General features: G+C 44.6%; 2 protein-coding genes across 2 annotated transcripts; both read right to left on the reverse strand.

Moving 5' to 3' along the window:
* Positions 1 to 12,461: 12,461 nt before the first annotated feature.
* Positions 12,462 to 13,394, reverse strand: LOC311578820 (uncharacterized protein). The gene has a single exon (XM_084748883.1). It carries the CDS (start codon positions 13,338 to 13,340, stop codon positions 12,753 to 12,755), a length of 588 nt encoding a protein of 195 aa, XP_084605009.1. The 5' UTR covers positions 13,341 to 13,394; the 3' UTR covers positions 12,462 to 12,752.
* Positions 13,395 to 20,974: 7,580 nt separating this feature from the next.
* Positions 20,975 to 21,856, reverse strand: LOC311578821 (uncharacterized protein; the record flags this gene model as incomplete). The annotated part of the gene is made up of 1 exon (XM_084748884.1): positions 20,975 to 21,856. The coding sequence occupies one exon, from the start codon at positions 21,854 to 21,856 to the stop codon at positions 21,269 to 21,271; it is 588 nt and encodes a 195-aa protein (XP_084605010.1). The 3' UTR covers positions 20,975 to 21,268.
* Between the last annotated feature and the right edge of the window lie 997 nt (positions 21,857 to 22,853).

Consider the following 22,853-nt stretch of genomic DNA (forward strand, 5'->3'; position numbering starts at 1 on the left):
AGCACTGCATGGTGTCAGAGACTGGAGGGTTGGTCTGGGTTGTCAAGGAGGTGGGTTGAATGGTTTGGAGGCCTCCATTCCCAGATGTGCTTTTATACCCTGCTGATGGGAGTCTGTCCTCACATGCAGCATTCCTACATCCTGATGCTTTGCTAGTAATTCAATTATCAAATGAGGCTAGAGTCTCCACCTGGGTCATTATTTGAGGTGAATACAAAACATACCTTCCTACAAGTGATGTGTTCGTAATCAATGCTAATGGACTTGGAGGCCTATCAGAAGTACTTTCCTGTGTTATTTTATAGCATGGGTGCAGTCAGCTGATCTTCTCTAGGCTTACATCCTATGCTTCTGAGTCGGTTTGGTGGCCTATCTTCCCTCCCTTTAGGAGTGTTGTCATGTCTCATTAGTCTTATGGCTCACACGTAATGGTTCATGCGGGAATAGAGATTTGAATGGGAAAGGCCATTGGCATGAGAACACAGAGGCCTTCAGGACCTTTCCCTGTCCAGAGTGGCCACTCCCAATGCCAATGCTGTGTGTTATAGCTCTGTTGGTGTAGTGGTAATGAGGAGATTGTAGAGAGACAGAATCCACGTGAGGCCTGTTAATCCTAAAATGTGATCCCAGGCGAAGCTGAAGGAACATGGCAGGCTACTGGAGATGACTTCAGACATTCATTTTCCTACTATGTGAATGATATACAATCTGGATGTAGACAAGGTTTTCAGTCAGCTGAGTGAATTGTAAAAACTAATAAGTCACAAAGAAAGTCTCGAAGTTCTTGATCAATGAATAGACCCAGTGAATCTATCAGGTGTCTCTCTATCAGAAGTATAACCTGGCCAATTCCTCTCAAGGAGATGATATTTGTCTACTTCCCCTATTTGAAATGCATGATATCATGTCCCTAACTTTACAACAGATAAAAGTCATTTGAATGAGGAATGACCATGGCCACTTGGTTTCCCTAATTTCTGTGAAACAAAGAGGTAGAGACCTATCTGTATGATGTACTTGTGGAGGAAGACATGGCACACAAATCTATCAGAGTATCTCAGGACTGTCCCACCTCTGTTATGCTAAAGAGTCCAGGCAAGGAAACCAGTGCACTCTCTGTGCCCTGCAGTGTTTGCCATCAATGAACAAACAATGCATCTCCAAGGAATTGTCATTTCTCAAGAGCATTAACCAGACACTTGCTTCAACATGAGATGACATTATATCTTTGGAAGGATCTGTCCTCTTAGCTCTGAAGTCTGCTATACAGCCTCATTAAACAAGATCTCTCCAGTACTAGAGTTCGATGTTTAAAAGACTTTATTACAAACATATTGCAAGCACAGAAAATCTGGGCATGGTATCCAGTGGGGCTTCTAAAAAACACCATCCCGAACACAGACAATTCAAGAATATGTTAATGACCAGTCTTTGAATCCTTGGTGATGGGTGTTTGCACAGGATGTGTTTGCATGCTGGAGAATGGTTTGAACCCACTATACCTTATGTTGGCCACTAGGTATGTGCAAGTCCTGCTCACAGAACCCATGTCTTATTCTCAAAATTGCACATAAATCTCCCTCAAGTTCTTTGCACCCTCACAACTAGACTCTGTACACTATTATACTCAGTTGAGTACACAAACACACACATGGGCACACACACACACACACACACACACACACACACACACACACGCACGCACAGACATTTTAGAAATGGATCTAGGACAAGGTTGACCTCCTCTCCCTAAAGGACAATACTCTAATACCAGAATTTAAGCTGTTCAATAATGAGGGACAATCCTAGGCAAGTCTCTCTCTCTCTCTCTCTCTCTCTCTCTCTCTCTCTCTCTCTCTCTCTCTCTCTCTCTCATCCACAATGTAAATCAAGTTTCTGAGGACATGGTGTTTGGCTTTCCACATGAGGAGTCTCTACTACTATTCTGCCCTGAATGTATATTTTCCTTGCTATCCTCACACCAAGCATTGGGTGATCAGAGTTGGTGTTTAAAATACGTAGATAAATAACCCAAAGTCTTCCATTGGTGCATGTGATATGAGGATGAAAAGGGGGAGATCCAAGATGGCAGCGAGCAGTGTGGACTGTGTTTAGAAGCTCCAGTAAACAATTCAGGGAACTGCACAGATTTCTGAACCAGGAACACCGAGGTCCCCACACCACTGCAACAGGAGTGCTCCATGGTTTGAAGGGAACAAGGTGCAGAGGACCTGTGTGCCCCTGCACAAAAAAGGAGCATGGATTTTCTCAGATCAGAGCAGCAGCGGCGGCAGCAGCGGCAGCAGCAGCAGCAGCAATGGTTGAGGTTTGCAGCTCGGAACCTTCCGGCAGAGGTGATTGGAGTGGTGGCTGGTGGGAGTTGCTGCAGGAGAGGGGAGTCTGGGCAGGATTTGGGTCGCTCAGTTTCCTGAGACCCAAACTGGACTCAGCAGATAGTTCAGCCCCTGAATCCCAAGTTCAGCTCAGTGTGCAGTTCCTCATGGAGATGCTAGCTCACCTCAGCACGCAGTTCTGCCTGAGGAGCAAGCTCAGCTCAGCCACAGTTCCCCTGCTGTGATGCAGGCTGAGCTCAGCTTGCAGTTCCTTCCGAGGTGCTAGCTCAGCGCAGCAAGCAGTTCTGCCCAAGACACTAGCTCAGCTCAGCATGCAGTTCTGCTGCTCTGATGCAGGCTGAGGTCAGCATGCAGATTCGGCCCAGAGTCCCTAACTGGACTTGCCGGACAAGTTGGTCCCAGAGACTCTAGCTGAGCTTTGCACACAATCACGGCCTTGAGACTCTGGCTGGACTCTCCACGCAGTTTGGGCCCAGAATCCTGGGATGAATTTAGCACACAGTGTGGGTCCAGAGTCCCTGGCTGAGCTCGATATGCAATTCCACCCTGGAGCCTCTGGTGGAGCTCAGTGTGCAGTTTGGGGCCAGAATCCCTAACTGTGCTTGGAGTACAGGTTGGGTCCAGAGACTCTAGCTGAGCTTTTGGCATAGTCCCAGCTCTAAGACTCTGGTTGGACACGGTGCACAGTTTGAATCCAGAATTCCTGGCTGAGCTTGGTGGACAGTTCGGGCCCTGAGATGATAACTGAACATGACACATGCTTTGTCACAAAGCCCCTAGCTGAGCTTGGTGCACAGTTCCAGCCCAAAAACTCTGGCTGGACTCTGTGTGCATTTTGGGACCACAGTCCCTAGCTGAGCTCGGCAGACGGTTCAGGCCCTGAGAATCTAGCTGAGCTCAGAGCATGGTTAGGGCCCAGTGTTCCTGGGTGGACTTGGCAGGGGACCCAGAAGGCTGTGGATACTTTGGCCTGACCCAACGCTCATTCAGAGACCCAAAGAGATTGCAGGACCCACAGCACAGGGGAGCTGAGGATCATTGGCTGTGAGAGTCCAAAACGACAGGGCTAACCTCCTGCCATCCACACCAGTGAAGCATCAGAGCTTCTGGCCTACAGAAATGATGAGAAAACAAGTGAATCTATCATCAGACTTCCTCCACCCAACTCTGGAAGCTACCCAACAAAAACAGAGATGGCAAGATGTCTAATGGACAGCATAAAAGCATACGCAAAAAAAAAAACAAACAATATGGCATCTCCAGTTTCCAGCTATCCCAAAGAAAACAACCCAAGGAACTCAAACACAATGGAAATACAAGAAAATGACATCAAATCCTTGGTAATGAGGTTGATAATGGAGGAACAAATAGAATTTGTAATCAAATGCAGGAAGACGCAGCCAAACAAATGAGAGACCGTGGCATTGTGGCTCTACCTTGTTCCTGGGGTCATTGGTCATTGGTCATTGGTCTTTGGTTTGCACAAACAAGGGAGACAAAGTGATAAAATGTGATTCAGACGACCCACAATTAGGATTGAATAATCTAGGGAGACACTTCCACAGATAGCTCAACTTTATTCTGGGTGAACAGGGTCTGTACAGCCCTTGAAGCATGGGTCAGGGTTTCACAGGATAGGTGTACATTATTGGTTGAGGCTAGCTATTCCAGGATACTTTATTTTAATTTGGCAGCATGGACCACTCATATGGATGGGGACACAATAACTAATTATCCTGTGTGAACAAGGAGAGTGATAGCAGCGAACAGTGCCAAAGGTCATATTTCAGATAAGGTTAGAGACAGTTATGCATAAAGATTCCCTCCAGATCAGATGAGACAGAGACTTGGAGTTCCAGCTGAGAAGATGGTGTCCTCTAACTTGGGCTGAGGTCAGGATTCATGGACATAGAAGTTTGCAACCTCAGTCATCCGTTTCCTCCAACATGACATCCTGGATTTTTTTGCATCCTTGGGAGTACACGCGGGACTGGGGATTGATATTAAATCTACACTGGAGGAAAGGACCTTGGAAGTGGTTGAAGTGCAATAAAGAAAGACCTGAGAGTGCAAAGCTGCTCTACCTGACATAGAAATAATAATAGATTATCCCAGGGAGCTGAGAGGTTCCAATCCTCTCACAATTTGGGAGACAGTACATAGTAACACAACTGCATTCATGGAGAAGGGAAGAAAACTAGATGCTGTTTTAATGCCCCTCTTAGCTTGAGTTTTATGTTCTAATGGTTTAAACTCTCCCCCAGAAGACTTCCTCTATGGTAAGAACATAGCATCGAGGGGTGATTATGTGCAAGCTCCTTATATCACAAACTCCCACATGCACATTTCTATTCCTGAGATGAGACCTCATCACAAAAACACTGAAGAGCAGAAGTCATTTATTGGGGCTTACAGATTCAGAGGATTAGAAGGTGTGTCCCTGTGGTGGTGGCAGTGGATGCACGCAGCCGAGCATGGCTCTGGAGCAAGGACTGAGGCTGCAAATCTGAGCCATCTCTATGAGGCAGGGCACCAATTGAGACTGTCCTGGACTTCTGAAATCCCAAAGCCTGTCTCAAAAATATACTCAATTAGTGCAATCCTTCCTCTTAATCATTCCCAGACAATTCCAGCACTTGAGATCAAGGCTTCCCACATATGTCTGTTCTGGCACGTTGTTCATTCAAATGAAAGAAGTGGTGTTGTGGGAAAGGCTGTACAGTTCTACTTCGAAAGGAGAGATGTAAGAGTTTCACATATTTAGGGCAACTAAATAAGGAGAAATGGCTGGTAGTGGTGGCACATGCCTTTAATCCCATCACTCAGGAGGCAGAGGCAGGTGGATCACTGTTGAGTTCAAGGCTAGCCTGGTCTACAAAGTAAGTCCAGGACATCCAAGGCTACACAGAAAAACCCTGTTTCAAAAAACCAAAACACCAAGCCAAAACAAAAAGGAGAAATGAAGATTCATAACACTCATAGCTGTGTGTTTGTTCCAAGGTCACATTTATTTAAGAATTACAAGATTTCCACTTCTCAAAATCATCACAAATGTCATAAGGTTTCATAGTTCCCAGATGAGTTTTTCCAGTGCAGAGAAACATTCTGGGATGTGTAGGAAACAACTGGAAACTAAGTTGTGGGGCAGCATATTTGTTTCACCAAAGAATATTAGTTAGAACAGACTCCTTGCAACAGCCTACAGGTTATAAGCAACAATTTATCTACATGAGGTCTATTTGATGCTTTAGGACAGAAGAGTGGGAAAGAACACTCAAGATCATGAACTAGTAGAGCAGTCCGGTCTTAAGCAGGTGGATCCATGGCAGCTGGTCTTGCCGCAATTTGTCTAGCATCATCCAGATTAGCAGCATTTGGACCCACAGCAGCAAGGTTGGCAGCAGCAGGGGCAGCAGCAGGTGGTCCTGCAGCACGTGGTCCTGCAGCAGGTGTTCTGGCAGCAGCATGGCTGGCAACAGCATGGCTGGCAATAGCACTGCATGGTGTGAGAGGCTGGAGAGGTCTGGGTTGTCAAGAAGGTGAGTTGAATGGTTTGGAAGCCTCCATTCCTAAACGTGCTTTTATACCCAGCTGAGGGGACTCTGTCCTCACGTGCAGCATTCCTACCTCCTGGTGGTTTGTTAGGCATTCAATTATCAAATGAAGTGAGAGTCTCTGCCTGAGTCAATGTTCAAGGTGAGTGTAAATCATGCCTTCCCAATATGATGTATTTTGAACCAATGGCAATGGCCATTGAGACTTAGGGGAAGTGCTTTCCAGTGTTGTTTCCTTCCAAGAAAGTAGTCAGGTGATAATCTCTAGGCTCATACTCTGTGCTTCAGAGTCTGTTTTGTGGCTCTGTTTTTCCTTCTTTTGGGAGTGTCCATTCTCATTTGTCCTAATGGTGTCATGTGGGTACTGAGAATGTGAATGAGAAAAGCTATTGACATCAGAACACAAAGGTCTTCAGGACCTTTCCCATTCCTGTTTAGCTGCTCTTAATGCACCAGAGTGTATATGTAGCTCTACTGGGATTGTGGTAATGACAAGACAGTAGAGAAACTGAATCAATGTGAGATCTGTTGTTAACCATGAGAATCTGTCCCTACTTATGCTGAGGGAATATGACAGGATAGGATCGATAACTACAGACATTCATTTTCTCTTTCACCACCACCTCCATACAAATGACATACAATCTTGGCATAGGCCAGACTTTTAGTCTGTTGAGTAAGGATAAAAATGAAATCACAATTAAAGCCCTGAAGATCCTTGATCAATGAGTAAACCGGGTGTAATTTTAGTGTGACCTTCCTGCAGAAGTATAAAGTAGCCATTTCCTCTCAGATATGTGCCATATCTCCTCTAGTTCCTCCATTTGCAATGCATTACATCATGATTCTAACCTTAATATATTTAAAGACTATTGCCTAAAGGAGTTGTCCTGAGCACATGGTTTTCCTCAGTTCTGTGAAACGAGAAGCTACAGAGCCATGTGTAAGAAGCACTTTCTGAGGAAGACATGGTAGGCAAATCTGTTAGAGAATCTCAGAACTGTCCCACCCCTGTCATGCTGAAGGGTCCAGCCAAGGGTAACCAGAATGTTCTCTGTGGATTGCAATATCTACCATCAACAAACCAACACTGGATCTTCAAGGGCTTATCAAATCTCAAGGGCATTAACCAGATACATCCTTTGAAGTGTGATGACATTATGTCTCTGAAAGGATCTGTCTGCTTAGCTCAGAAGTCTGCTATCCAGCAACGTTAAACGAGATCTCTCCAGTACTGGAGTTCACTTTTTAAAAGACCTAAGTACAGACAAAGATGAGGCATGGAAAATCTGAAATGGTATTCAATGTGCCCCCTCAAATCCTGCATTCTAAGCACAGGTGATTCAACAGAGTGTTGACATCCTGCCTTTGAGTCTTTGGTGATGGATTTTTTGGACAGGATATTTTTGGGTGCTGGAGAGTGGGTTGTACCCATTTAAGTTTATGCAGGTCTCCCCAAACATGAACCCGTATCTGTTTCTCAAAAGTTCCTGTGACTGTCTTTTAAGTTCTCTAGACCCTCACATTTGGACTCTACACATGTTTATACCCATGTGGGTAAACACACACACACACACACACACAGAGAGAGAGAGAGAGAGAGAGAGAGAGAGAGAGAGAGAGAGAGAGAGAGAGAGAGACAACCATTTTTGAAGATAGACATGACACCATGACACCATTTGTGGCACGTTTGACCTCCTGTCCCTGAAGTACAATACTCTAATACCAGAACCTAAGGTGTCCAATGAAGAGGGAAACTCCTGAGTGCCTCTCTCTCTCTCTCTCTCTCTCTCTCTCTCTCTCTCTCTCTCTCTGATTCACATGTAAACCAAGGTTCTGAGAACATGGCTGTCTGGCTTTGCATGTGAGGAGTCTTTATTGCTATTCTGCATGTCCCCCTGAATGGATATTTTCCTTGCTCTCCTCACACCAGGCACTGGGTTATCAGAAGGATAGGGTTTTAAAAATCTGGATAGATAACACAAAGCCTTCCATTGGTGTATGTGATGTGATGGTGAAAAGGGATATTCTGTCATTTGAATTCATATTCCCAATGAAAATATTTCTAATTAAGAAGTACAAGGTAGCAAAAACAAGTTGCTCTAAGTATATTGTGGACATACTTTAAGATAGAAAGATGGCCAGTGCTCTTCCACTATATGAATGGACAGAAAATTCAGATGTGGAAATTTGGGGCTATGGCTCTTTAAAAATAATGGGTTGAATGGCACTAATGCATAAATGAAGAACATGGCTTGGTGGGTCTCCCTCTTTCCTTTGGTCATTGACCACTGATGCTATTAACTTGGAAGCAGAAGCAATGAGCTGGTGAGTCCTATGGGTCACAAGTAGGATGGAATGCCAAATGGACCCACTTCAGCAAGATAGCTCAACTTTATTCAGGGGGAGCAAAAGCTATATAGTCCTTGGGGGATGGGGGTAGGTGTTCAAAGGATGGGTATACATCATTGGTGAGGCTAGAGTTTCCAGGGATGCTTTATTTGATTTTGGAAGCCAAGTCCTTATGATTGGGAACACTGTACCTAACTATTCTTTAGGCTCAGGAGGGGCATGATAGCAGGGAGCTGTGCCAGAAGGCTATTTCTAGTTATGGTTAGAGGCATCTATGCCTAAAGACACTCTCCAGAAGGGGTCAGGCCAAGAGCCCCAGGGCCAGGTGTGGGGAGGGAGTACACCATCTAGTGCTGAGGTCAGAAAGGCTTTGTGGACATAGAGAACTGCAACCTCCAACAGCAGGCTCCTCCAATATGGCCCCATGGATTTTTGCATTCTTGGGAGTACACACAGGACTGAGGGTTGATGTTACATCTACCCAGGAGAGAGGACTTTGGATATGGTTGAAGGGGGATTAGGAAGAACTTAAGATCAGGAAGGCACTTTACTGAACAGAAGCCAGTATACCAAAGAGGCCAACCCGGGAGGCCACAGTGCTCCAAGCCTCTCACAACTTGAGATGATGGTAGTGACAAGACTGTAGAGAAACAGAATCCATGTGGGACCGTTTAAATAAAGAACTCATTTCAACCAAAACAAGTGGATGGATGGAATATCACAGTGATGGCCACAAGAATTAGCTATGAATCCACGTGATAGCCACATAGTCTAGGCTCACAACTAAATCTCAGTTACGAGATTAGATGTAGAACACAGACATAGGAATGGCACCTTTACATCCTTTAAGACACAGTAGCAGAGGGGTAGCCAGATTGGGGCAAGCCTCTAAAAGTATAAACTCAATGTTGTGCCTGGGACTGTGTCACATCTCCCCTCTTCCACAACATATTTCAATGGGATTTTAACCTCTAGATGACTACAGAGCTCTGTACTGAATGTTATACTGACGAATTGGTTCAGGTCAGATTTACTCTAGAAGATAGCTGCTTAACCTGACAGTGGTTATTATGGGCTGCTCCATGGGTAATATTTTTGAATTGTTCAGTGTAGATAAAGCATGGAATTCTTTTTACAATACATTGGCTGGAATATAGAGGCTAATAGGGAATTCCTAGTAAGGTACATCTCTTCATGACATTTAACGAGTTATCTGTATAGTTACAATTCTATATTAGTTTATATCTTTTTGTGGTGGCCTTCAGTGTCTTTGGAGCATCACTATGGATCCCTAAATATTTACAACTGGTGTAAACAAAACAAGTAGGCAGCAAATTATTTGGGTCATTGAAAACAGGGCCCTAGGATATGCTCTTCAACCTCATACTATACCATTCAAGCACAGATAATCTGGTAATATGATACCATCATCCTCTAAATCCATAGCTGAATTAGGGTTTCAAACTTGGCTTGCTTTTTAGAGTACACAGAAGCTTTAGTTTTCCCACAAAATCCTCGCGGGCATCTCAAATGTATTTGTACTGGTTCCAGAGTATCTGCTCCCTTCTCATTGAATCACCCGAGACCTGTCTTTACATGTACACAAGCCTACACACATGCACAGGCATGCACACATAGTTTAAATAAAAATATATGACACCTTCTAAATAGTTATAACTGGTTTTAGGTACAGATATACTCTGAGCCACTAGCCATTGATCTGTCTTGCCCTCTAGTTATCAGAATACATTAATGTTGAAAACTAAATTGTCAAAAATAAGGGAGGTTTGCTCAACTCCCTTCTCAGTTATTTATTTTGGAGGATGGGTGCTTCTTTGTATAAACTCAGGCTCTATAGATTTGGAGATCTTGGTTTAGGAGGTGATAAGACTCCAGGAGAAGTTCTGTGTGTTTCCTTGGATCAAAAGCTATCATTACTACCACCATGCTATATGCTGGATGTCAGTGGACATTTCTGGTTGTCTAGTCAAAGAAAGGGGATTTTTCAAATGTGACTCACCTCATCTCCATGAGAAAGCTGGAACACTGATGTGTATCAAGGGTGAGATACCACATAAGCATTAGATGGCACACTGCTATAGCCTTGGTGCTTTTGAGTCAGTTTTCTATTGTACAAGGGGAAGTAGCAGGGCATATGGTCCAGTTTGAACTTAGAAGTCAAGAGATCAGAAGTCTCCAGGTGTAAGTGTGCCAGCTGTATTGGCTTCCTTTCTTGTTGCTGTAATAAAATAACCAGAATCTCTCATGGAGTGGGAGGTTCACTTAAGTGTAGTCCTTCAATTCAGGGAAGTCGTGACAGTGGGAACTTGAAGTGGATGTTCATACTGTCAACAGCACAGAATGAGTGTGAGCTATCAGCTACTTTACACCATCTGGGGAATGGTCTTTCCCACAGCTAACTTGAGTCTCCCCAAGTCAATTAACCCAAGGCATGTCCAGAGGTTAAGTCATTCGTCATTGGGTATCCCAATAAGGCTCATCTCCTAGGTAATTCAAGAACCCATCAAGTTGACAATTGACATTAAACATCACAGTGGCCCTTCAAGGCAAGTAACCCAGAACGGCAGACATGTGGCCACTGGCACACCTACGATACTTTCTCTGGTCATGTTGATAAACCAGACAAAATAAAGAGAATTAGAGAAGCAGGAAGGTATGATGGATGATGACACTATACACAAGGACTTTAAACCCTAAAATTTCCTCATTCTTCAGCTAGTGTGAGTGTACAGGGCAGCTAGCACAAACTGGATATGCTGCTCTCTAGATCACCGCCATCAGGCATAGGTGCCACTTCCTGAAGGCATGCCTGTCCTTCCTGCGCCTATTCCTCCCTCCCTGAGTAGCTACCAGCAATGACAACTGAGAAGGCTGCAAAGGTCCTGCTCTTTTGCCTCTAATGGAGGAAGAGCTGTGGTCTCGCTCATACTTACTCTGCGTCTTCCTCCTGGGTCAAACGAAGCAGAGGCCACCTAGCAAGCATCTTAGCCCCTGCTCTCCTACTCCATCATCCTTTATTCAGTGAATCACTGGTTTCACCCTTATCGATCATTTGCACAAAAATCCCTGCCTTAGGTTATTCTTTGAATAATTACAGCTTACCCTTATACAACGTTTCCGTCAATGAATGCCAGGCTTGCATTTCTTCACACTCAGACCCCTTTAGCCCATAGCATTAACCGGTAAAACTTTAGCCTGTTTCACTGACTGCTTCAGGCCAGTCATCACTTAAACAGTGTCCATATGCATACAAAGCCTTTGCCACAGCATTTCTCCCATGCTTCAGACACACGGACACCAAAACTTGATGGCAAAACCCTATGGCCGATGCCACCACCGTACACATTGACCACAAGTTATGGATTAAGGGTTAAGTTCCTTGTTAGGATTAATCTTCCTCCCTCCTGGATGTCTTCAGGGTATTGCAAAGTGTAATGCCAGCTGCTGGGGGGGGGGGGAAGTAATCTTGCTCAGCTGTGAATTTTAATAATGACCAGGGGGTTTGTCCACATGGGTAATAATTCCATGCTTTTAATGGATGTAACCAACCACGTCCAGCTTGAAATAAACTCTTACCTCACTGAGTTGATTTGGGATATTGTGTTCATCACAGCAGCAGAAACCAAACTAGAATACACTGGATCTCCACGTTGTGTGAAAAATATCAAGTGGCAGCAACGTTGAGGTGAGCAGGAGAGTCTTGGGATATACGTTCTAAGCAGTAGACACAATACAGACAGTTACAATGTCACTTGTGTGGGAAATAATCCCAGTGTTTTGGGGGAATTAGAGAAGCCAATAGCGAGAGCTACATTCAGTACGAGATCCCAGGAAGCATCAATGGTCTAAGCTTCTCAAGATCTCGGGGACATTGGGAGGCCAAAGGCATTCTAGGGGAAGGGAGAAGGAACACCTTCTCACCCACTCTCTCACTGCTCCACACAGAGGCTTTGACTCCTAGGTAGGCCTCCTCTTTTGTCAGAGAAAGTCATCAGGAAGTGGGTTTATATGTTCATGGTCTATGGACCCATCTTTCTGTGTTGGGGACAGAACGCAGAGGGAACAGGGTGAGCAAACTAGAAATTACTGCTACAATTCGCTTGTTATTCACAGATGTGCTAACTCGAGGTTGAGCTGTGGGGATGACCACATGAGAAGAAGGAGAAATAAGGAAACATGGTGTCTTTATATCTGCAAACGCAAATTCTATATTTATTTAGCAAGTATGAAAGTCTCCATTTTTAACAAAATGTTCTATTGGGATATGGGTCCACAGATTCCAGAGAAAACACAAACTTGTTTCATGTTGTAAAGTTGCTAAGCAGGTGGCAGCAGAAAAAGCATATTTGAAGGCCAAAACCCAGTATCACTTGGAACAGAGGTTTTGATTGGCCTCTTGGGGTTCAGCTCACACATGGTCTACATCAGGAAAGGTGGATGATGAAGGACAGGAGACTGTGGGTGACAGTGCTCAGCAGCAAGAACCACTAGAGCATGCTGGGCGGCAGCAAGTGGTTCTGCAGCAGGTGGTCTGGCAACAGGTGGGGCGGCAGCAGCTAGAGATGCAGCATTGGGGCCTACAGCAGCTGGACACACAGCAGCTGGGGCGGCAGCAGCTGGAGATGCAGCAAGAGGGTCTGCAGCAGCTGGGGCGGCAACAGCTGGAGATGCAGCAAGAGGGTCTGCAGCAGCTGGGGCGGCAGCAACTAGGGCGGCAGCAGGAAGGCCTGTAGCAGCTAGAAATGCAACAGCTGGGCCGACAGCAACTAGATCCACAGCAGCTGGAACTGCTACAGCAGGGGCGGCAGCAGCTGGAGATGCAGCACTGGGGCCTGCAGCAGCTGGACACACAGCAGCTGGGCCTGCAGCAGGTGGGCTGGCAGCACACAGACTGGCAGCACTGAGGCCTGCAACAGCTGGGTCTGCAACAGCTGGACACACAGCAGCTGGGCCTGCAGCAGGTGGTCCTGCAGCAGGTGGTCTGGCAGCAGCTGGGCTGGCAGCAGCCTTGGCCACAGCCCTCCTCAGAGCAGACAGAGCCACAACAAGAGTTGACCATGGTGTTGGAGGTGGAGGTTCTGGGTGGGTTTACAAGAAGGTGGATTGGAAGGTTTGGAAGTGGGAGTCTCCCTGCAGACATCCCCTTTTATACCTTGCTGAGGGGCTACTGTCCTTACATGCAGCATTCTTTCCTTGTTATTGTTTATGTTAATAAATAGGTGATTATCAAATTATGCATGTTTCTTTTCCTGGATAAATTATCAAGGTAGATGGGAAACACAGTTTCTCTTCCTGTTAAAATTCCTTGTCAGCTCTCGCTGAGCCATCACCTAAATGCCTTTCTTGTCTTAATTTCTTCCAAACAACTGTCACGTGACATCATGTGTTTATTCACTATATGATTCATTCCCATGGTGGATGGCTCTACTGTCTGTCTACCCTTAGATAATCATGACTATTAACATCTCATAATTGTTCCTGGTAACACAGGAGAGAAAAGGTTTGTCACTTGACGGCTCATCCACAATGCATGAGGTGGGTCCTAAGGATTAGAATATCAAGTCACAGGTGACTGTGACTCCTACATTGCCTGGGCCATTATCAAAGTGAAAAAATGGGGAAATGTTGATGTTTATCCACCCTCCTTTTTGCCAGATAACCTCTAACAGTCATTTATAGGGCCTCTCTTTACAGTGGGTTACAGACCTCTACCGGCTTACAAAGCTCAGGTTTCCCAGCTCTGCCTGTGGGATCATTTCTCTGTTTTTGTCAAGCTATCTTTCTGGCTTAACAGAGCATTTTCAGTCATACCCTGACTATTCCAAGATGTGCTTTCCAACAACAGTTGACAGTCAAGTGCCATTGCCTCTTATTCTAACTTAAACCCGAATGTCCTGCTTTCAGCTGATTTCTGAGCCACATAGCCTCCTGTTTCATATTTCAAATGGTGGACTAGAATCCCTTCTTGATGTTCATTTACACATGTGGATATGTGTATATACACACACTTGTGGGTATATATCCCACATACTTACATATGTGATATATATGTAATATGTACATCTGTACATATGCAATAGGTATATATATCACATATATGAATAAAAGGAAATTGGTATGTATCTATTGTGGGACACAGTAAATGCTTAAAAAGCACAAAACAACCATCCAATTAACTAGGTGAGTAATGTTTCAAAAATGAGGGATATTTCAGTCCCTCTGCTATCCTCTGCTGGTCAAGAAACAGACAGACAGAGGTTAACTGTGTGATAACATCATTAAATTTCTTAATTAGGATATTTTAAAACATTAATTTACATATTTTTGCTTTTTTCAATTTTTAATTTATTATAATTTGTTTACATTACATCCACTTCTTATCCCATTCTTATCTTCCCATTCCTATTCTCCTTCTGCCCTCTTCGCCCCCAGACCTCTGACAGGGGGTCCCTCCCCCCCCTCGCACCATCCGATCTCAGCCTATCAGGTCTCATCAGAACAGCCTGCATCCCCTTCCTCTGTGTACCCTCAAGGCGGACCCACCAAGGGGCAGGGAACAAATTGGGGGCTCCAGAGTTCATGCCAGAGGCAGTCTGTGCCCCCCTCCCCCAACCCTCACCAAAGGAGCTGTCCGTGGGCTATATCTGAACACAGGGTCTAGGTTCTCTGCTCACAGTGTCCTTGGTTGATGCATCATTTTGTGCTGGCCCCACTGGGTCCAGATTCACTACCCTTGATGCTTTCCTTGTGGAGTTCCTGATCCCTCTGGGTCCTTCCATCCCCCCAACTCTTCCAGACAAACTCTCAGTACTTTACCCAGAGTCCAGTTGCAGTCCCAGTATCTGTTCTGATCCTCAGATCTGTGGAGTCTTTGAGAGGACATCTATGTTGGACTAATATCCACTTAAAATATCCACTTATAAGCATATACCACGCGTGCCTTTCTGGTTCTGGGTTACCTCACTCAGGATGATCTTTTCTAGTTCCATCCATTTCCTGCAAATTTCAAGATTTCCTTGTTTTTAATAGCTGTATAGTATTCCATTGTGTAAATGTACCACAGTTTGTTTGTTTTTCTATCCATTCTTTGGTTGAGAGACACATAGGTTGTTCTAGATTCTGGCTATTATGAATAAAGCTGCTATGAACATTGTTGAGCAAATGTCCTTATTGTATGGTGGAGCATCTTTCAGGTAACTGCAGGAGTGGTATAGCTGAGTCTTGAGGTAGCACTATTCCTAATTTTCTAAGAAAGTGCCAGATTGATTTCCAAGTGGTTGTGCAAGTTTGCACTCCCACCAACAATGGAGGAGTGCTCCCCTTTCTCCATATCCTAGCCAGCATGTGCTGCCACTTGAGTTTTTGATATTAGCCATTCTGATAGGTGTAAGATGGAATCTCAGAGCCATTTTGATTTGCATTTCCCTGATGACTAAGAACGTTGAGCACTTCTTTAAGTGTTTCTCGGCCATTTGATGTCCCTCTGGTGAGAATTATCTGTATCTCATTCTTTAATCACTTTACAACCCGATCCCAGTCCTCAGTCTCTTCTCCTTCCACTTCCACCCTCATGTCTTCTCCCCCACTACTCCCCCATTTTTCTTTTCATAGAAAGGGTGGCCCTCAATGGATACCAACCCACCTTGGCACCTCAAGTCACAGCAGGACTAAGCACATCTTCTCCCACTGAGGCCAGACAAGGCAGCCCAGCTAGGGGAAAGGGATCAAAAGGCAGGCAACAGAGTCAGAAACAGCTCCTACTCCCATTATTAGGGGACCCACATGATGACCAGGATGCACATCTGTTACACATGCGTAGAGGGCCTAGGTCTGGCCCATGCAAGCTCTTCTATTGGTGGTTCAATCTCCTTTATCCCCCATGGGTCTAGGTTAGTTTACTCTGTAGGTCCTCTTGTGGTGTCCTTGACCCCTCCAGCTCCCTCAAGCCTTCCTCCCGCTCTTCCACAAAACTCCCAGAGCCCAGCCTATTGTCTATGGGTCTCTGCATCTGTTTCCATCAGCTGCTGGATGAAGCCCTTCAGAAGTCAAGTTATGCTTGGTTCCTGTCTGCAAGCACAGCAGAGTGTCATTAATAGTGACCAGGGTTGGTTCTCTCCCATTGGGTAGGGTCTCAAGTTAGGCCAGTCATTGGCTTGCCATTCCCTCAGTCTCTTTTCTGTCTTTATTCCTACACTTCTTGTAGGAAAGACAAATTTTGGGTCGAGGGTTTTATGGGTGGGTTAGTGTTGCCTTCCCTCCACTGGAAGTCCCACCTGGCTGCGGGAGGTGGCAACTTCAGGCTCCATGTCAAAACACTGTTAGGGATCTCAGCTAGGGTCACCCCAATAGACTCCTGGGGGCATTCCCTTGTGCCAGAGATACTCCCCCACTGATTTCAGCTCTCTCTCCAATTCCGTCCCTTTCCACTGCCCCCACCGCCCACCCCTGCTCCTCCCCACACCTGATCCCTGCCCTCATTATCCTCCCCACCCCTCCTCCCACACATCTCCCTCCCTCCGTCTATTTCATATGTCTATTTTTTTCCTCTTCTGCATGAGATTCAAACATCTCCCTTTGGATTTTGGGGGTCTGTGAGTTGTAGCATGGTTATCTTGTACCTTATGGCTGATGTTCACATATAAGTGAATACATACCCTGTATGTCTTTCTGGGTATGGGTTACCTCACTTAAGATGATCTTTTCTAGTTCCATCCATTTGCCCGCAATATGCATGATGTCTTTGTTTTCTAATAGCGGAGTAGTATTCCACTGTGTAAACGTGCCACATTTTCTCTATCCATTCTCTGGTTGAGGGACACTGAGGTTGCCTCCAGTTTCTGGGTATTATGAATAAAGTTGCTATGACCATAATTGAACATGTGTCCTTGCGATATGGTGGAGCATCTTTTGGGTATATGTCCAGGAGTGGTTTAGCTGGGTCTTGACACAGATATATTCCCAGTTTTCTGAGAAACCTCCGGATTGATTTCTGGGGGGCGGAAAAAAAGACCCAAGATAGCTAAAACAATTCTTTACAGTAAGAGAACTTCTGGAGGTATCACCATCCCTGACTTCAAGCTGTACTACAGAACAATAGTAATAAAAGCCACATGGTATTGACATAAAAACAGACGGGTTGATCAGTGGATTGAAGACCCACATATAAACCCACATACCAACTAACACCTTCTTTCTGACAAAGAAGTCAAAACCATACAATGGAAAAAAGAAAGCATCTTCAACAAATGGTGCTTGTTTAACTGGATGTATGCACGTAGAATAATGCCAATAATCCATATTTATCACCCTGCACAAAACTAAAATCCAAGCAGATCAAAGGCTTCAACATAAAACCAGATACACAAAATCTATAAGAAGAGAGAGTGGAGAACAGCCTTGAACTCGTTGGCACAGGAGACAACTTCCTGAACAGCTCAGACTCTAAGATCAACAGTTAATAAATGGAACTTCATGAAACCAAAAAGCTTCTCTAAGGCAAAGAACACTATCAACAGAACAAAATGACAGCCTACAGACTGGGAGAAGATCTTCACCACCCTTACATCTGACAAAGGACTAAAATCTAAAATAGGTAAAGAACTCAAGAAATTAGAATCATTTAATGTCCAAGCCCTTTGCCATAACATTAGTTCACTTAGCAAATACATAGTCTACAGGCTTTTTCTTTTCTTCATAGGCTCATATTTGTAAAGCTTGAAAAGATGAAGGATTTAAATAACTATATATCCTGAATGAGATTAATCTGATCCTCTCTGGATTGCTGCAGCGACAAGGACACCTCTTCTTCCACATGGACATGCGTAGGAAGATTTCTTGATTACTAGAGAGGAGTTTTTGAGCCTGGTCCAAACTGGCACATCTACAGCATGACTCCTGTACCTGAGGCTCAGTGATCGTTGCTGAACAGGGAGTGGAAAGATTGTTACAGCCACAGCATCAGGGACTCTGTATGACTGTGACTCCCAGGAAGGTCAAAAGCTCCACCCATAAATCTCACCAGCATGGGTTGTTTTAAAAGAATAAACCACCAAAGAGAAGGGACAGTACTATATACCTTTTCCTAAAATTTACCTGCTATAAAACAAAATGGATAACTAACATCAGGGCTAGATACACAAATTACGTGGTAGCTATCTGAGCTGTCTTTCTTCTATTATGCATAGCTCAGCTTCCTAGACTCTGTGTTGTGACATACAGGGGTCACATAACTGATAGGGCATTCTCTGGGTATGCAACCCACTCCTAGGGCAGGCCCTGTGCCCACCACTAAAAGGCTAACACAAAAAAATAAGCTCAATAGCATTTGGGGGTGTTTCTTGTCTCATAATGCTTTGTCAGGGTAGTTTTTTCATTATGTTTTTCTTTCCTTTGTCCCTCTATAGGTATTTTGCATATATATTATGGTTTCTAGTATTATGGTTTGTGTTTTTATAGAAAATGTAGTGTGTGCAAATCTCTCTCTTCTCTCTCTCTCTCCTTCTCTCTCTCTCTCTCTCTCTCTCTCTCTCTCTCTCTCTCTCTCTCCTCTCTCTCTCTCTCTCTCTCTCTCTCTCTCTCTCTCTCTGTCTCTCTCTCTCTCTCTCTCTCACACACACACACACACACACACACACACTTTTTTCTTGTGCTTTTTCTGTGGCTGTTTTTCTCCTGTTCGTTTGCACCATCCTATTTCATATTTTATCTTATTTTATTTATATTATTTTTTAGGTTTCTGCTTATATTATTGTCAGAGAGAGTGAAAGAAAGAAAGAAAGAGTAGATTTGAATGGGTAGGGAGCTGGGGAAGAGAGGAGGAGTTAGAGAAGGGAAAACCATAATTGGAATATATTGTATGAAAACATACATTTTTCAATTAAAACAAAATTCCTGCTTCAGGTTTTGCTTTTAGTGACTCTTAACATAACCCCCTTTAAAAGTTAGGGTGCTTCCCTATTAATTTGATTTTCTTACAGATTGTCAATTAAATTTATAAACACCCTGTAGCCCAAGCACTTGATTTGTTTACTCTCAGTGTCCTACCCTGACAGCTTAGATGTAAACTTCCTTAGACACAGCATTTGTAGCCACCACAACTGTCACCATCTTCCCACTCCCTGACCACCAGCTGGACACAGATAAGAAAATGCTGACAGCAGAGCAGAAAGACAAAACTAAGCAAATAGTCTTTCCAATAAAGACTGCTTTAACTGTTCCCTACACTTCTTCTTTCCTTCCTTCCTTCCTTCCTTCCTTCCTTTCCTTTCCTTTCCTTTCCTTTCTGGCAAATTTTAGGGTTGTTTTACAAATGCCCAAAGGACATTTCATTGAAGTTTAAGGAAATCCACAGAGTGTTAGGTGGGAGTTGGTATTTTATTTGGAGGGGACAATATGATGTTGTGTTAATGGGTTTGATTTACTTGGGATTTTTTTCTTAGTTTTGTTGTTGTTGTTGTTGTTGTTGCTGTTGTGTTGTTGTTGTTGTTATTGTTGTTGTGTTGTTGTTGTTGTGTTGTTGTTATTGTTGTTATTGTTGTGTTGTTGTTGTTGTTGTTGTCATTGAATTAGTTGTAGGATGCATCACACACAGCCTCTAGCTGCCTAGTAGAGGTGGGGTAACAGTAACAGCACAGGACAACATAAGAATAGATGAGTATGTAGATCTGTGTAACTGTGGATCCAGAAATAAACCCACACCTTCTGAGCTTTAAAAAAGTTGCTATGAACATATGGAGAGGGGGTCCCTTTAGCAACTTGTGTTAGGAAAAGCAGGATATCCACATGTAAAAGACTGAAACAAACCCTTGCCCTTTCCTCTAGAAAAATACTAACTCAACATGGATAAATTCAAAATTTGAAAAGTTGAAACCACCAGAGGAAAATTATAAGAAGAAAACTTCAAGATGATGATAAGAACTGATGGACCGGGTGGGCCTCATCAAAAAAGACACAACAGGATGAAGAGATAGTCTTGAAGATGAAAAATCTTTACCTGCTGTTCATTTCCCAGAAGATCAATATCCAGAATATTTAAAAAACTCAAAATACTGAAAAGAAATGAAAAATATCAATCAATAGTCAATGTGTTCAGAAGACTGACAGCTCAGTGAGGCAAAAATCAAGGCCAGATCGTCACACCATCAAACTCTCTGCATGATATTAGACTTTTGTGGGAGGGAAGGGGCACTAGGGTTGGAAATGTGAGCCTTAGACGGCTTGTCCTTGAGACCTGCCTTTACACAGGGGGCCGAGACAAAGTAGCTTGCAAGGAAAGTGACTCAGGAAGCACTGGGGTGAACTTAGGGGGTGACGTAAGTCAGCGCAAACACCTCCAGACTCAGCCGGACCCACTTCGTCCCACGGAAGACCCAGAGAAAGCTGTGCGATGCACGGCCACTTAACTGAGTGAGCAAGGGCTTGTGCTCACCCAGTCCCCCTCACTGCGTGAACTCTGTGCCTAGGACCTTCAGCTCTCCTCTCTACTGCTGCTGCCTCAACCAAAGGAAATTCTTGCTATACAGCCCCATACACTTTTTTTTTCTTTGAGAACATCTTCCTCTCTGGGCAGGGAAGAGCAAAGGGGACAGGGCTGGCCACCTGAGTTCACGTGCTCTCTCTGTACTTAGAAATCAGCCTCAGAACTTGACAGATGAAGAAAATGATCTTACAGGAAAAATAAGGAGACATGATATATACATCTATATGTACACCTGCAAATTTTTGGTTTATTTAATACATAAGAGAATTTTCATTTTTAAAGAACATGGTAAAGAACAAGTATTTCTTTGGGAGAAGGAGCAAATTTTACAGGTTTCAGAGAAAATGTAAACTTGTGGTCATTTTAGAGAAAGATAATAAACAGGCAAGAGTAGGGACAGTATTTTGGAGGCTGAAATCAATCTCAGCTGGAACAAAGGCTTTACAAAACAATTGGTCTACATCAGGAAAGGTGGGTAATGAAGAGCAGGAGACTGTGGGTGAGAGTGCTCAGCAGCAAGAACCACTAGAGCATGCTGGGCGGCAGCAGGTGGGGCGGCAGCAGCTGGGGCGGCAGCAGCTGGAGATGCAGCACTGGGGCCTGCAACAGCTGGACACACAGCAGCTGGGTCTGCAGCAGCTGGTCTGGCAACAGCTGGGGCGGCAGCAGCTAGAAATGCAGCAGCTGGGTCTGCAGCAGCTGGTTCCACAACAGCTGGAACTGCTACAGCAGGGGCGGCAGCAGCTGGACACACAGCAGCTGGGCCTGCAGCAGCTTGGGCGACAGCAGCTGGGCTGGCAGCACACAGACTGGCAGCACTGGGGCCGGCAGCAGCTGGACACACAGCAGCTGGGGCGGCAGCAAGAAGGCCTGCAGCAGCTAGAAATGCAACAGGTGGGGCGGCAGCAGCTAGAGATACAACAGCTGGGGCGGCAGCAGCTAGGCTGGCAGCACTGGGGCCTGCAGCAGCTGGACACACAGCAGCTGGGCCTGCAGCAAGTGGTCCTGCAGCAGGTGGTCTGGCAGCAGCTGGGCTGGCAGCAGCCTTGGCCACAGCCCTCCTCAGAGCAGACAGAGCCACAACAGGAGTTGACCATGGTGTCGGAGGTGGAGGTTCTGGGTGGATTCACAAGAAGGTGGGTTGGAAGGTTTGGAAGTGGGAGTCTCCCTGCAGACATCCCCTTTTATACCCTGCTGAGGGGCTGTTGTCCTCACATACAGTATTCGTTCCTTGTTATTGTTTATGTTAATAAACAGGTGATTATCAAATTAGGTTTCTTTTCCTGGCTAAACTATTCAGGTAGATGGAAAACACATCGGGTTTTTTTTTCCTGGTGTTAAGATTCATCATCAGGTCTTGCTGAACCATCTCCCAAGTGTCTTTCTTGCTTTAGTGGATTCCAAACAATTGTCACATGACATTGTGTGTCTAGTCACTGTATGTTTCAGCCTCATAGCAATGGCTCTACTGTCTACCCTTAGATAACCATTGGTATTACATGATTGTTCCTCGTGACCCAGGAGAATACAAATTTATTATGCTGTTGGCTCACACATAAGGGGTCAGGCTGGCACAGGTTTGACCACAAAAACCCCAAATGATATGAAAACTGAAAGCCTATTAAGCCATATCTCCTATTCAATGTGAACTAAGTGATGAAATGTTAATTTTTTTCAGAAACAAAACCTCTATCTAATGTTCAGTTTTAATACCTCTTAGGGGAAATGGGCTGCAGCTCAGTTATTCCTCAAAGTCCAGGTGCCTTATCCCTGCCGTGTGGGCTTCTTGTCCTGTGTCTGCTAGGCAGTCCTTCCTACGTTAGTAGCAACTCCTGACCCAAGCTCTTTCTTTTCTATCATGTAACTTTAGTTAGATGAACAACTTTAGTTTGTCTTATTCTATTTGGCCCCAGACCTTCTGTGCCTGTGGAGTTCCTTGCCCCCGTAGCTTCACCTTAGTCTACTCAGGTAAGTGGACCTTTAGGTCTTCCTGTGGAAAAAAAATGTAAAAAAATGAGTAATTGCTTTAAAACTCAGATGTCTACATGAAAAGTTAACAGTTTATATTGGGGACACATTAATGGGTTAAGGGGT

The sequence above is a fragment of the Acomys minous genome (genome assembly GCF_964271855.1).
Source record: "Acomys minous genome assembly, chromosome: 12".
Lineage (NCBI taxonomy): Eukaryota > Metazoa > Chordata > Mammalia > Rodentia > Muridae > Acomys > Acomys minous.